Source organism: Rhynchophorus ferrugineus, unplaced genomic scaffold, assembly GCF_030347505.1.
Source record: "Rhynchophorus ferrugineus isolate W39M unplaced genomic scaffold, kcgeb_rfMv2 rfM2, whole genome shotgun sequence".
Taxonomy (NCBI): domain Eukaryota; kingdom Metazoa; phylum Arthropoda; class Insecta; order Coleoptera; family Curculionidae; genus Rhynchophorus; species Rhynchophorus ferrugineus.
The window spans coordinates 32,366,693-32,380,209 of record NW_027472581.1 but is presented as its reverse complement, the minus strand read 5'-3'; the positions used below and the strand labels follow the sequence as shown (position 1 = coordinate 32,380,209).

The following is a 13,517-nucleotide window of genomic DNA, read 5'->3' as shown; positions in this document are numbered from 1 at the left end:
CATACCAGATGTAATTACAATTTTTATAAATATTTTGTTGCAATTAACCATCCACTCGTTTTAGCTAGTACAATACGCCAACCGAAAGCTGGAGTCAGTTCAATAGTCAATTCATTAGTCTTTTGTTGACAGAACAGCGTTTATTCCGTCAGGCCCTGTAGTAGATACGTTAAATAAGGCTTTTGTTTATTTTTATTTAGTTATTACAATGATTATTTTTTAATTTTTAGTGAGTTCCTTATTTATTTTTTAAAGTCGGTTCTTTTTTTTTGTTAAAAATATTTTATTGTTTTGTTTTTCATAAGAAGGCTGTTCGATCAGGACATGAATTATAGAACGGAAAAAATATGGCAGATAGAGTTGGGTGTTCTATATGAGAATTTTCATGTAGATTTTGCAAGATGAGACTGAATCCGAATAGAAATAAAGTCGTTTAAGACAAATTTAATTGATGGCATGTTTTTTTTTTGTTAAACGTAAAAAAATATTTGTACATCCAATATACATAGATACTAAACTAGAAGTTTCAAACTTAACGAAATTATAATAAGAAGTTGTTAAGAAATTAAACAAAAACAGTCATTATAGAAGCAGAAACATGATCCGGAACGGATTTTGATGCCAGAACATGCCAGATGTCGAAAAAAACAAATTGCAACATTTGTTGCTATTATCCAACAAGCATTTTAGAGCTTTTAGATCAAATAAAAAAAAATACCAACCCACAAGATGAGCAAATTGTTATTGCAGAATTACGGTCAATCCCTGGAGTCGTATATTTTTTTAAAGAAAACTTGAGTTTCGCATGAACATTTAAAATTATTTCGGCTAGAGTTCCAGAAGATAGTGTCTTACGACCATCCCTATATCTGTTCCACACTGATGTTATCCCAAAAACAACCATTCATTATAGAAAAATACATCATAATACATATAGAAAAATTATAATTGGCAGTCGACAAGATCCACAAATGGACTAGGGTTGTAAAACACAGCTTAACAACTCTATAAATCTATAAATGTCAATTTAATGAGTTATGGCATAATAACAAAATCTAATTATATCACTTAATAGATGCCTAATTCCTCGAGCAGGATGCTTTTATAGATTACATCGGAAGTATCAGGTTAGATAACAAGCGGAGCAGGTCGAACGTATAATCAGGGAACTGTATTGGTTATTTGGAAGATACTACCAGTTGGACTTGAAATCAAAGAGCTAGATTGCATTGATGAATGAAATGCACGATGATCTGGAAATCAACTGAATCTACGAAGTTATCCAAGATTTCACTTTAAAATATGAAAGAAGAAAAATACAAGCAAAGTTGAACCACTTTCTACTTTGGTATATAATAAATTAAATGGAAAATGTAGAGAACATTAAGAGTACTATTTAAAAAACTATTATGCTGTTACTAAATTAAAACACTGTTTCTAAAAACTGTACTTTTATTTAATTTTTGTGATAACAACTCACGAAAACATTTAACTTAATGCAGCTGGGAAGCCATAAAACTATCAAGCAGGTTACAAATGGACTGGTTACGTCCTGATGTCGAGAAAATGCGGTTTTTAGTCGTGTTTTACTTTAATCGCTGCACATTAAAACAAAACAAAAAGGGTACCGCGGAGAAAATATGAATAGTTTCTGGTTTCAGCGGCCAATCCTTCATTTTTATATAGCGTATCGTGCATCTAACCTGGACGAGACTAATTAATATTAATCCCCTTTTTCCTTTCTCTGACTCTTTTTTCACATTTTATCTTTCTAGGTCGGCTAAAACGTTATCTGATCATTTATTTACGATGTATCTATATCTAAGTGGAATAAGATCGCGAATTCTAGTGTAATCTATTCATCCTTTATTGGTCTTTTACGAATGTTTTAATGATCACATGTCTATGATCTATAAAATTCATAAGAATGTATTTTGTAAATAATTTTCAGAAATGGGTAATAGAACTAATTGGAAAATGAAATGGATGGAATCGCCAAAGAAAGTTGGTTCCATTTGCTGGAAAGCTCCACCACCAAAATTTGAGAGAAAAAGAGCTTGAAGAAAAAAAGTCTCAGCAATACACACGGTTGTGTTGGGAGACTGTGGGATTTGTGGTATGATTTACTTAACGTTTTTCAATGTTTTTGATATTTCTTCACATAAAATAAGTTCTCTATTTAGATTAATTCAATGCAAAATTGCATTTTCACCATTCATTACTCTTCTTGTTTCAAAAATCTAAGCCAAAGCAGGATAGCCATCCATTCACATCTATAAATAAGTGGAATATTCAGGGCTATAGCACTGCTATGTATATGAATGAAACTGTTACCGTAGTTATTTACCGACGTCAATTGAACAAATTGTGTATACCTCATACGTAAACGCTCAGTCACATGTTGCAATAATTATGAAAAACACACTGCGACAGCTCGAATAGGAAGTCCTAGCATATTTACCAGACCTGGCGCATTTTAATTGTGACTTATTCATATCGATGCAGCATTGCTATTACACGATTTCAAAATGGTAAAGAATCGATGATTGCATCGTTGCTAAACCAACATGGTTATTTCGATATAGTATCGTCATGTTGTCAGAAATATAGAAATTATTATACCATGAACATTCTGGGATTCAACAAGTTCGTTTTGCCTTTGACATGAATTTTGGTTGAGAAATACTTTCAATCTCTCAACTTTGAATCTTTTAGGGCGACTTTTGACTAACTGTATAGAAATCACCATAAATAATATCGAAATCAATACAGACACAGTAAGTTAACCGTAAAATGATCTCCGATATTTGTTTGATAAAAGTTTTACATTTTGTTATTTTGATTTGAGACGTTTTATGTGCCTGTCTTACATCGAGAGAACCCACGAAACAAATGACGAACTCTTCGCTTCCTGGACGCCCACATCGATACGATTTACAGCCGCTGGCGCGTCCTCCAACTGTTACTTAACAGGTTGTTGTTAGTTCTTGTGGCGATCAAGAGCGTCGATATTGAATTGTTCCCGCATTTTTTTCAAGTAAATAACGCCCCAAGCGGCATCTAGTATCGACTTCTGTAATTTTCCGCTACATTTCTCTGGCAGTTATTACGCTAAATGGAAACAATCGATATGGAACTGAACTTTACTTGATCAGAAACAAACCTGTATAATTCACTTACTAGATGTCGCTGCTGTAGAAGCAAGATTTTCCTCATATCACTCTGGCAATATGGATATTAGCAATTTTATTTAGTTTAATCAACTTATAAACGCACTTATTAATATTTACTATGTAATGTAGTTGCATGGTGTAGAATTATAATATATTTAATATCCAATCAATAGTACACTGCTCTTTTAAATCATATTAAATATTAGGTATATAAATAAGTTTTCGAAAAATGTGAGTAGTTTCAACTGTTTCAGAAAAATTAATTTTACATTCAAGACAAGAAATTGGAAAATCAAATCGAATTGCTATATAGTAACCGTTGCGGTTGAATTGCAGTATGATAACGTTTGAGCACATATTTTAAAATACGCGAACTACAGACCTATAAATTGATATTAAAGGATTTACAACATATGGTGTTGCGGTGTCTTAAATTGCATCTGAAACATTTATAACCAACTTCTTGTTGAAGCCTCACTTTTCAGTATGTGTCATTTAGTCGAAGTGTGAACAAAACATTTTACAGTTCATTCAGAATGCCTGAATTTATACCGAGCAAATCACATTCGCGGGAAATTTTACTTTTTTACTTCAATTTCAAGAAAAAGGCGGCTGAGGGTCATGCTGTGGGGTTTATGGCAATAACGCTCCATCGATTTCAACACGTGAATACTAATTTCAACGTCTATAAATGTAGTGATTTTGAAACCGAAGAAAAAGGGCGTTTTGGACATCAAGAAAAAAAATGAAGGCGAGCATTTGAAAACATTACTTGACGAACCCATCTGTACAGACAAATTTGTTTTTTGTCAGTATTGGATAATCTGTTCTATAGCTTCTTAGTGAAAATGACTTTGAAGCCCTTTTAACCTCAATTTGCCTTGACCACTCACATCTGACGATTTCAGCTAGATTTGGAATGTAAACAATAAAGCACTCACTCACTCACTCAATTTATTAATTCAACTATTTACAACGAGGTGAATCAAGGCGACACTAGCTCTTTAACTCTAACTCTCTCTCTAAGACCATCATATCGACTAAGTCAACAAGATTAAAACATACTTGGAAACATTAAAAAGGGAAGTGCTTCACCACCCACCTTGTTCTCTAGATGTTACTTCTTCTGATGTGATTGTGACCTGTCTAAACAGGGTTTCACTTCTATGAAAATACCAAAAAAATAGGTAGATTCGTGAATAGAGATAGAATTGGTAAATAGCCTAAAAGATGGGAAAAAGTAGCAACTATCGGTGAACTTGACGGTGCCAATTCTTCACGATAAAGCTTCAAATTTAAAAAAAATCATTTAAAACTAATTTATAGGCTTATCGAAACATTTAAATGGGACAACACATCGTAATATCCGGACATTTCCCCTTGTAATTGTTACTTATTTCGCGGGCAAGAGCATAACTTCTGAGCAGCATCTAAGAATCGTACAGCATTCGTGTATAGCTTCAAAAGATGAAGTATTACCTCATAGTCACATCAGAACGACAGAAAAAAAAATAGCGACTAACTATTGACATTTTAAATAAAACAACAAAAAATAAAAGTTTTAATAAAATGTGAAAAGTAGAAAAATTCAATTAACAACTTTAAAAAAGTGTTAATACTTACATCATCGGTGTCTTCATCCTGACTGGGTTCACTGCTTTCTTGGCCATTGCCATTACCAACCACATGTTGAATGACTGGTTCCTCAGCTGCCTTTATGATCACAGGCGGTGTGCTGGGCTTCACAACAACTGGCATAACCGGCTGAACATTTGTGGAGTTGCCTATTTCATTCGGCAGAGTTGGAGTTATGGAATTGCTGGTGACATTGACTGGGCCATCGTTTTGGTGCGAATCCGAATCCTCCATGGATCCTTGGACGGCATTACTGCTTTTACCGAAGAGCTTGTGGGCTTTAGCCTTGAGCTCACGAGGATGTGGCGTATTTTGACGTACAAATGGTGTCTAGGAAAACATGTAATGTTCTGTAGAAGAGCTTCCCAATAATTTCAGTTTTCGTTGAAAAAAATATGTCCAATGTGTTGTGTGTTGATTATTTTAACTTTTCCTAATTTCTGGGTGAAGTAGCTGGTAGATTAACTGAGAAACTAATTTTAAATAACATGTGGTTAGATTAAAACACACTATTCAACTGTAGGTGTTTTAGATATAATACTAACCATAACCTTCCTCGGGTATAATCAAGAGAACAATGATGGATAAAGGTGGTTTATCTAAATAATGGTTTGCTTACCAGTAGATTCAAGAATATTAATTGGTATACCACAATGTCTAAAGGTTGACATTTAAATATATTTTAGAGGAAAACCGAAAACTATTATAAACAGGAACACTAGCAACTACTCTATTTCCTACCAAAATTTGACTCAGTTTCTACCAATACCAGTTGGACATATACAGTTTACTTTAAAATAGCAAAAACTATTTTAATACTTCATTAATTAAATAAATAAGTCAATTTTCAGAAAGTATCCTTCACTATGTTTGTTTTTAGATTCCGTAAACCTAATTATAGAGCCATAACTGGTAATGTTACGAGGGTTATATGAAAATTATTTAAATAATGTTATTATTGAAAAGTTAACATTTTTAAAGTTGTCAAATTATCCAGTGCCTGTGGTATAATTTGTGACAAAAAATTGGAATTTTACTATATTTTATTATACATTAGAAATTATGGGTATTTTATAGGGTTTGATAACCATAAAATACCGTACGAATTAAGGAGAAATATTTTTCCACGTAGACAATACAGACATGTGCATTTGCAATTTTTCTGTACCAACATTCTACTATTTACAACATTACTTACATTGAGAATGAGATCTATTCTGAAAGAATCTGAGATCATTTCTGTCAACGCCAGGTACTAATCATATAACCCTCGTATAAAAAGGGGATCTTACTCTATGAACGTATAAATTGTTAATTTACTTGGGGACCACAACCTGAGCTTTTTTTGTTGGAAATAGAACCACCACCATGTGCAAAGGAATATGGGCAAATACTTGCTGTTTTAACCGTCGACTTATCTCATGCACATTAACAGTGTAAAACAGCAAGTACAGAGTATGTATATGTATATAAAGAAAACATACCATGCAGATAAATAATTTATTAAAAAAATATATATACAAAAAGGAGGTGTTAGATACAAACTACATAGAAATTGGCTAAATCTAAATATTCGAATCAAAATTTTCAAATAATACTAATAGAGGTTACTAAAGTTTTAAATACTACTGATGCACAGTATGTCTACATTCGTTGTTATTTCTTTTATTTAATTTTTAATCACTGTTCCTAGCTGTAGTTTATACGTTTTTCAGTGTTTCTTTTCTTGTATTTTCTTATTTTTTCATTCATTATCTTGCATTTACTAATAATTTATAATATCAAGACAGAGTAGAAAAAGAACCAAATATTCTAGCAAAAACTAAAACTGATAAAAATTTAATAATTTAAAATTAATAACAATTTAAGCTACGAATTCATATTATTACTTTGTTACTTTCCTTGTTATAAATTTTATAAAAATAAAATAAATATACTGAAAAAAAAAAGAACTTAATTCTTAGGGTCGTTATTTATTTTAATATTCATTCTTTTTAGAGTATAAATAATTAGTTTAAATTAATAATTGAAACTTGAAACAAATCAAAATTTCATTTTCTTATATATTCAGTTAACACTTAACAGTTAACCAACATTTTTATTATTTATTATTCAGAGAAAAAAAAATAAAAGTGAAAAAATAATTGAGATTGGCCAATCTACATTTCTAACTAATAAAACCGAATCTATGTTTTTATGCATATATTTTCTAATTTTGAGAACTGTTTTTTATATAAAATAGAAAATTAAGCTAAATTAAGCTAAAATTTTCAAAAGGATCCATGTGTAATTAATAAAAATGTGTTCTTGTCACGAGAGAAATAAAAGAAAATAATGGAAAAAGAATAGGTTGGATCATTTAAATATTTGAAAATTGGATTTAACTATTGCTGTTTTATCCATTTATGTTTGAACTTTTTGCGAGCTTGTACGATGCAAAAAAAAAGGAATCAAGTGAAAAAAATTATTAATAAAAAAATAATTTTCATCTATCATAACTGGATCCAGACTTCCTTGTTAAAGAACTCTTTTTGTTTATATGCATATTTTTACAGTTTTTTCACCACTGTATAGTTGAAAAATCAAATGATTAAACTGAAAGAAACGTGAGATTCTTGCTATCTCTGCTAATACATTTATTAATTATCTATTATTCCATACATTTCTAAGCCTCTTAGTATTTACATTTTGTTATTAATTTATTAAGGAGTTAATCGGTTAAATTTTGTTAATTTGAGGAATTTATAATTAGTATAATATTTACAAGTAAACAATATAATATGATTGAGAACAAGTAATTAAATCATGACCAAAAATAAGTGTAGTAGTTGTATGTATATCAATTCATACTAATTAATATGTATTAAATGTGTAATTCTCCTACAATGATTAAATAATATGTTTAAATAAATTGAGACATGTTGCTAAAAAATATAAAATACTAAAAATGCACCGATTATTTGAACATAATGTAGACCTACTGGGCAGAAATGTTAGTAACTGGCATTAATTCTGTTACAATGATAGGAAACCGAATGAAAATATATTTACCACAACCATATCATACAAATGGGCATGCATATTCTACAGTGATATATGTTTCCAACAAAAAACAAATTTACCGAAATGGTACGAAAAAATTAACCTTCAACAGCATGCAACCTGATCTACCTAAAATCATTCGAGGCAACTACAGAACGGCATGGACGTCATAAAGGTTAATTTAATCGTCCAACTATTAAACTTATTCATAGTTAGTTCTTCTTTTTAGCTTATTTTGAACACTTGATAAAGTGAGATCGCCCTTTTATATCTAAAATAGTTCGAATACTGACTAAATCGGTAACTGGCAATGCGATGAGGTGTGGACATACTAATTAGGCAACTCTATATACAATTACATGCATACACGACAAAAGATTGATGGCAATAGTATACGTTAACGTCCCGTTGTTCTTTCTTCGAGTTCAAACACATTGACGTTAAAGTATATAAAATGACAAACAATTCGGATATCTATCATTATCTTCCAAAGGTGATCAATTTGACCACCGCAGTCCAAACCCCACGATTTCATCACCATATAGGAGCTCAGTCTTTATTTCCTTAATATACCATATACAGATGAACATTCCAGATTCATTAATTTAATGATATTTACATAACAGCAAAAGTATTTCGGCTAACCGAAGTTAAAAATGAAAAATATCAAAAATTAAAAAATGTTTACTGTTATTACTGTGAAAATCAAATTGCATTTGTGACATACATCATTAAAAAGACTGTTAAAAGTTTAATCAGATATTTGTAGTAATAATTAACAATTATTATTTAAGAACAATCTAAGAAAAATTGGATAAAGTATGTATACATATTTTTAAATCATAACAATCAAGCGTCTAAATCAAGTCAACTTAAGAACATTTAGATTTTAGATATTCAACTTTATAATCAAACAAGTTTCTTGCAATATATAAACGATTTGAAGAACAATTAGCCTCAAATCCAATACTTGTACTGTTATACCACCTAGAGTTTTGTAAAATAAAACTATATTTAAATCATCTGTATATGTGCGTTCTTAATTACTTAACCTTTGGTTCATGCTTACATAATTATGTTAGTAAAATGAAGCAATAACTTAATAAAATGATGTATATACACAAGAAAAGTAAAACAGTGGCCATTTGGTGACCTTCAACCAACAGGAGTGGATATTTATTGTCTAGTGTTGTACTGGCTGACTGATAAGCGTTCGAAGCAAGGAACATTGATCGATAGCGATGATTATTGATTTGCCGTTCTAAACGTCAAACATCGCTGGCGTACACTTCATCGAGTTCTTTCAAAGCATTCAAGCTATAATAACTATTTGAGCGACTTAATGGCGCTGACGCCACGTGATTAGAACAACAGCAGCTTTGGAAGGCCTCTTTGATTCGATCGTAAATCGACAAAAAACATTCTACTGGTGTTACATAGTAAACTGAAGACAGAGAAGCGGAAGATGCATAATAGCTACCCTAAAAATAAATTTTCTTGTTTAAAACAGACTTTCAAGGACTCATTCAAAGTTTCAAACTGTTGCCATATATATTATTAAATACGGGGTGAAATAAAATTATAAATCAAAATATGAATGTTGCCGAATTTACAATTAGAAATCATTTTTAATTAGAACTTTGCAGTAAATAAACTCAAAAATATCTCAGTCAATATGATTAAAACCAAATCTAAATAACAGAAACTACAGAGGCCAACAAATAATAAATGTTTATGATAATAGTTTGTAACTGTAAATACATTTTACAGAAATTGCATACAAGATCCATATAAGAGAGGGATGACTGAGAGTAACACATCGCTAAATTTTTTTATTAAAACTATTAGAATTAATATCAGAATATTTTGAAAATAAACCTCAGTGATGATCCACTAAAACTCATCAAAATCCTTTTAAAATGGAGATCTTACGATCATGAGTTGTTAAGTTACAGTGGTTTTCTTTGAATTGTTCAATTAGGTCATATTGTCAAATACATTATTAACTAGAGATTAGTTTAATTGGAAATTTATTTCAAAAAGACTGTAAAACATTGCTTAAAGTGCTGATGCGATTTAGTGACTATCAGAAAAAAAAGCAACCAAAATGGAAAGGTTTAAAGTTCATAAATATTTTGAATAACAATAAGTTATAATAGCACTAAATATAATAGACTAATTGACATCTTGGAAATATTAAGAGATGCAAATTTAGATATAAGAAACTCTGACTTCTAGTCATATGATACTAGAAGAATTTATATATTATAATTTGTACATCACCCTGTACATTTTTAGCATTAAATCTGACATACTTCTCAACATGTAGTACAGCCAACAACAAACATTTTGTTTATACTTATCATCCGTTATACCCGCCAGATTTATTATCGTGCTATTAATCATCGACACTTTCAACATCCTGAAATTTATCAGTTAAAACAAAAAAATGGAAAAAATTAATGGGAACACCATCATATTTGCCCGATTTAGCACCACGGGTAATGGAAAATCAGTCAGTACATCAGTTCAATTCAGAATCCAACAAATTGGACATCTTTTTTTTAAAACGACTTTCAAACATCTACAGCTATCGAACATACAATCGAACAGTACCGGCGACTTACCTCCTTATTGTCCTTGTCCTGGGGATCGGTGAACTTGACACTGTGGGTCCGGTTGGCCTCCTGTTCCTGCCAGTCGTCAGAGGTGGCGTCGTCGGTGCGCACGGTGGTGGCTGAGAGGCGGGATAAAGTGCCGTTACTAAGGCCAGTGTCGTAACGATATAAACGACCATCGGAAGCTGCGTGCGGGGGTGCGACATAGAAAAAACACGGGTGCAGGACAAATCACAACAGTGGCACATAAGCAGGGAGAAAAAAGAACGCAAAACAATTTAGAAATGAGAGAAAAACTTATTTAGATGTAGTATTTTAAACCCAATATAACTACTACCAATTAATGACTTCTCGTTACTTTATATGTGCCATTATTCCATTGCTGGAATCTATTTTTGCGATTATGTAACAATGTCCCGTTACGATATCTCTTGACCTATTGAATTCATTCTTATTTATTCTTCCCTTATTCTGGTCAATGATGTTGGAAGTTATAAGTATTATGGCAGTATTCTTAATATTGTTTCTATGTAATCTATGTAATTACTCTTCTTTAATAGTAAATTAAATGTTTGGTAAAGAAATTCGATAATCTTGCCTTTATTGAAATACATGTTTCTAAAGGGAGAATCTGGTTCTGGATTATCAGTAATTGATGATTGAAGTACAATGCAGTATCTTCATAGTACTACGCAGTTTTATCATAAGGTATATTTATAAAAAAATATTCAACACATACACTTGTTATCTAATAACTGGCTATGTTGATTATGCAACTACGATCAAACTCAAATCTGAAAAATTTCTTCAGAATGTCCTTCACTTGTCATGGTCGTTGATATTGGAGGTCTGAAGTATAATGGCAGTATATCAAAATAATACTATATCTTATATTAGAAAAATACTTTTCAAACTGAGCTTAAATAAATATAGATATGATATATTGTTTAGGTCTAGCCTAATTTTTGAAGTATTTATAATAGTTTTATATACAATGCAATATGTTAAAATTGTAAACTTATTTTCAAAAATTAAAATCTAAAGTGTTATAACTGAACTATTTGAATATTTCAATAAAGGGGTGGATAGCAAATTTGTCAATAATATTATTTTGTATGATATTTATTTTGTATTTTTGTATGAAAAAACTGAATGAAAAGCGACACACATACAGTGTTAAGTTTTATTAAAAATCTCAATAATATATAAAAATCTCTCATTCCTTAAAAAAAAGAAAAGCTAAATCTACAAGAAATTAAACTAATAGAAAATATAAACAGTTAACTTAAAACAAAAAAAAAAGAGACAAAAAGGGGAATTTAGGGCAGTGGGCACTCAACTCTACGTGAACACCAATCAGCACACAGTCTGATTAATACCCCATTAAGCATCAGAAGCTTGTATCTGATAATATAACATACTCAATAATGTTTATCAGTATGTTGTATTTGATAGACAAAAACTACGAAAGCATTTGCTATGGCTGGCGATATTAAAAACGCCTATACTCACTTATCGCTGGCTGATATTCCTGCTGAGGTAAAAGGAAACATGTAAGGACCGTTTTGTCGGTGTCCGGATCGGTATCGGTTTGGAAGGTTAACAGTGGTTGGGCCTGGTTTTCACTCAGCCATACCGCCTAAAATAAGGGAAATGAACTTATAAAAATTGTGTAAGAATTTATTTAACGAACGTTACCTTAAGACTGAGCTGAAGCAAAGTGTAAGGCAAATAGGGCAACCTGTTGCCTGATACGTCTAGAACGTGTAATCGTTTGCAATTACCCAAGGAGTCGGGCAATATTGTCAGTCTATTGTCTCGCAAACTTAACACACCTAACTCGCATAGATTACCTGCAAAAATAGAAAGCGAAAATAAAAATATTATACTTTCAAACTCAATTAATCACGTAACATGGCATTGTTTATCCAATAATTTGCTCTATTATTTAGTTCAACATTAAAAAAGAAAAATTTTAAGATTAGAAATACGAAAGAAGCGGCTAGAGTACAAACCTGTTCAAGTCAGATAAAACATATTATGCATAAAAACTAACATTTTTTAAACATGGCAACTGTAAAGTATCAGTCATTATTCGTATTTGATTGAAAGTCATTATATCTTTTCACCATAATGAAATGGGGCCACACTAGCTGCCAAGATACAGTTGTCGACCACATGGAGTGATTCGTCAATAATAGCAAAGAAAATATACATAATTTCCACTGATTATTTTTAAACAGACAAATCAATCAACGAATCTGATTATGTGAACTTATTGCACCGTTTAAGAAATGCAATGAAAACATATACATTTGTATGTAGGTACTAGTAAAACTGGTCGCTGAAAACGCATTAGCTATATATATTAGTAAAATGATAATTGAGTTTACTATTATTTCGTAGCAATTGACAAAATCTGTCTAAAAATGAAACTAATGCAATAGACTGTTGTCTTGCCTATCAGTTGTTTTGAAGAATAGACTATAAGATATAAAGCACTTTGAAATAATATTTAGTTGTAATTTTTAAATAATAAATAATATAACTTGAATCTTACCTATCTCTTCTGGTATACTAGACAAACTATTCCTATCTACATTTAAATTGGTCAATTTGACCAGCTTGCCTATCTCTCTAGGCAGTTCGCTTAGGAAATTCTCGGTTAGGATGAGTTCTTGCAAATTGTGACAGTGTCCGATGTTCACGTTTAGCGACGTCAGTCGATTTTGGTCCACCTGAAACATGAGGGACATTCTTGGTTGAACATCTTCAAACCCTAATACCAATGAAGACTCACCTTCAGGATGGTCAGTCTCTCCAATTTTCCGATACCATCCGGCAGTGTCTCCAGTACGTTCTGCGACAGGTGCAAATCGGTGAGGCCCTCCAAGCCAGCTATGTCCTCTGGTAGATATTCTAATCTGTTTTCGCTCAGATCCAGACAGGTCAAGTTACACAGTAACCCGATCTCCGGTGGTAATACCTGGAGCTGGTTGTGGTCCAGCCACAATTCCTGAAGCGCGGGTAAGTTCCCTATGTGGGGAGG

The 13,517-nt window shown here is 31.6% G+C and overlaps 1 protein-coding gene across 26 annotated transcripts in view; it reads right to left on the bottom strand.

Annotated features, from left to right (window-relative positions):
• scrib (scribble planar cell polarity protein) overlaps positions 1-13,517 on the bottom strand; it is a 163,712-nt gene that overhangs the window by 102,213 nt on the left and 47,982 nt on the right. For 22 of the 26 annotated variants that reach the window (XR_013004289.1, XR_013004290.1, XR_013004288.1 and 19 more), the window contains exons 4-9: positions 13,269-13,517; positions 13,029-13,206; positions 12,167-12,321; positions 11,981-12,107; positions 10,478-10,653; positions 4,797-5,138 (exon numbers count right to left, since the gene is read on the bottom strand). Coding sequence is in view for 20 of the 26 variants with exons in the window: in XM_076395062.1 (XP_076251177.1) it covers positions 4,797-5,138; positions 10,478-10,653; positions 11,981-12,107; positions 12,167-12,321; positions 13,029-13,206; positions 13,269-13,517 (1,227 nt within the window). In the remaining 6 variants the exon portion in view is untranslated. The remainder of the gene's footprint in view (positions 1-4,796; positions 5,139-10,477; positions 10,654-11,980; positions 12,108-12,166; positions 12,322-13,028; positions 13,207-13,268) is intronic. The other 4 variants (XR_013004291.1, XM_076395047.1, XM_076395053.1 and 1 more) reach the window with 1 other exon arrangement.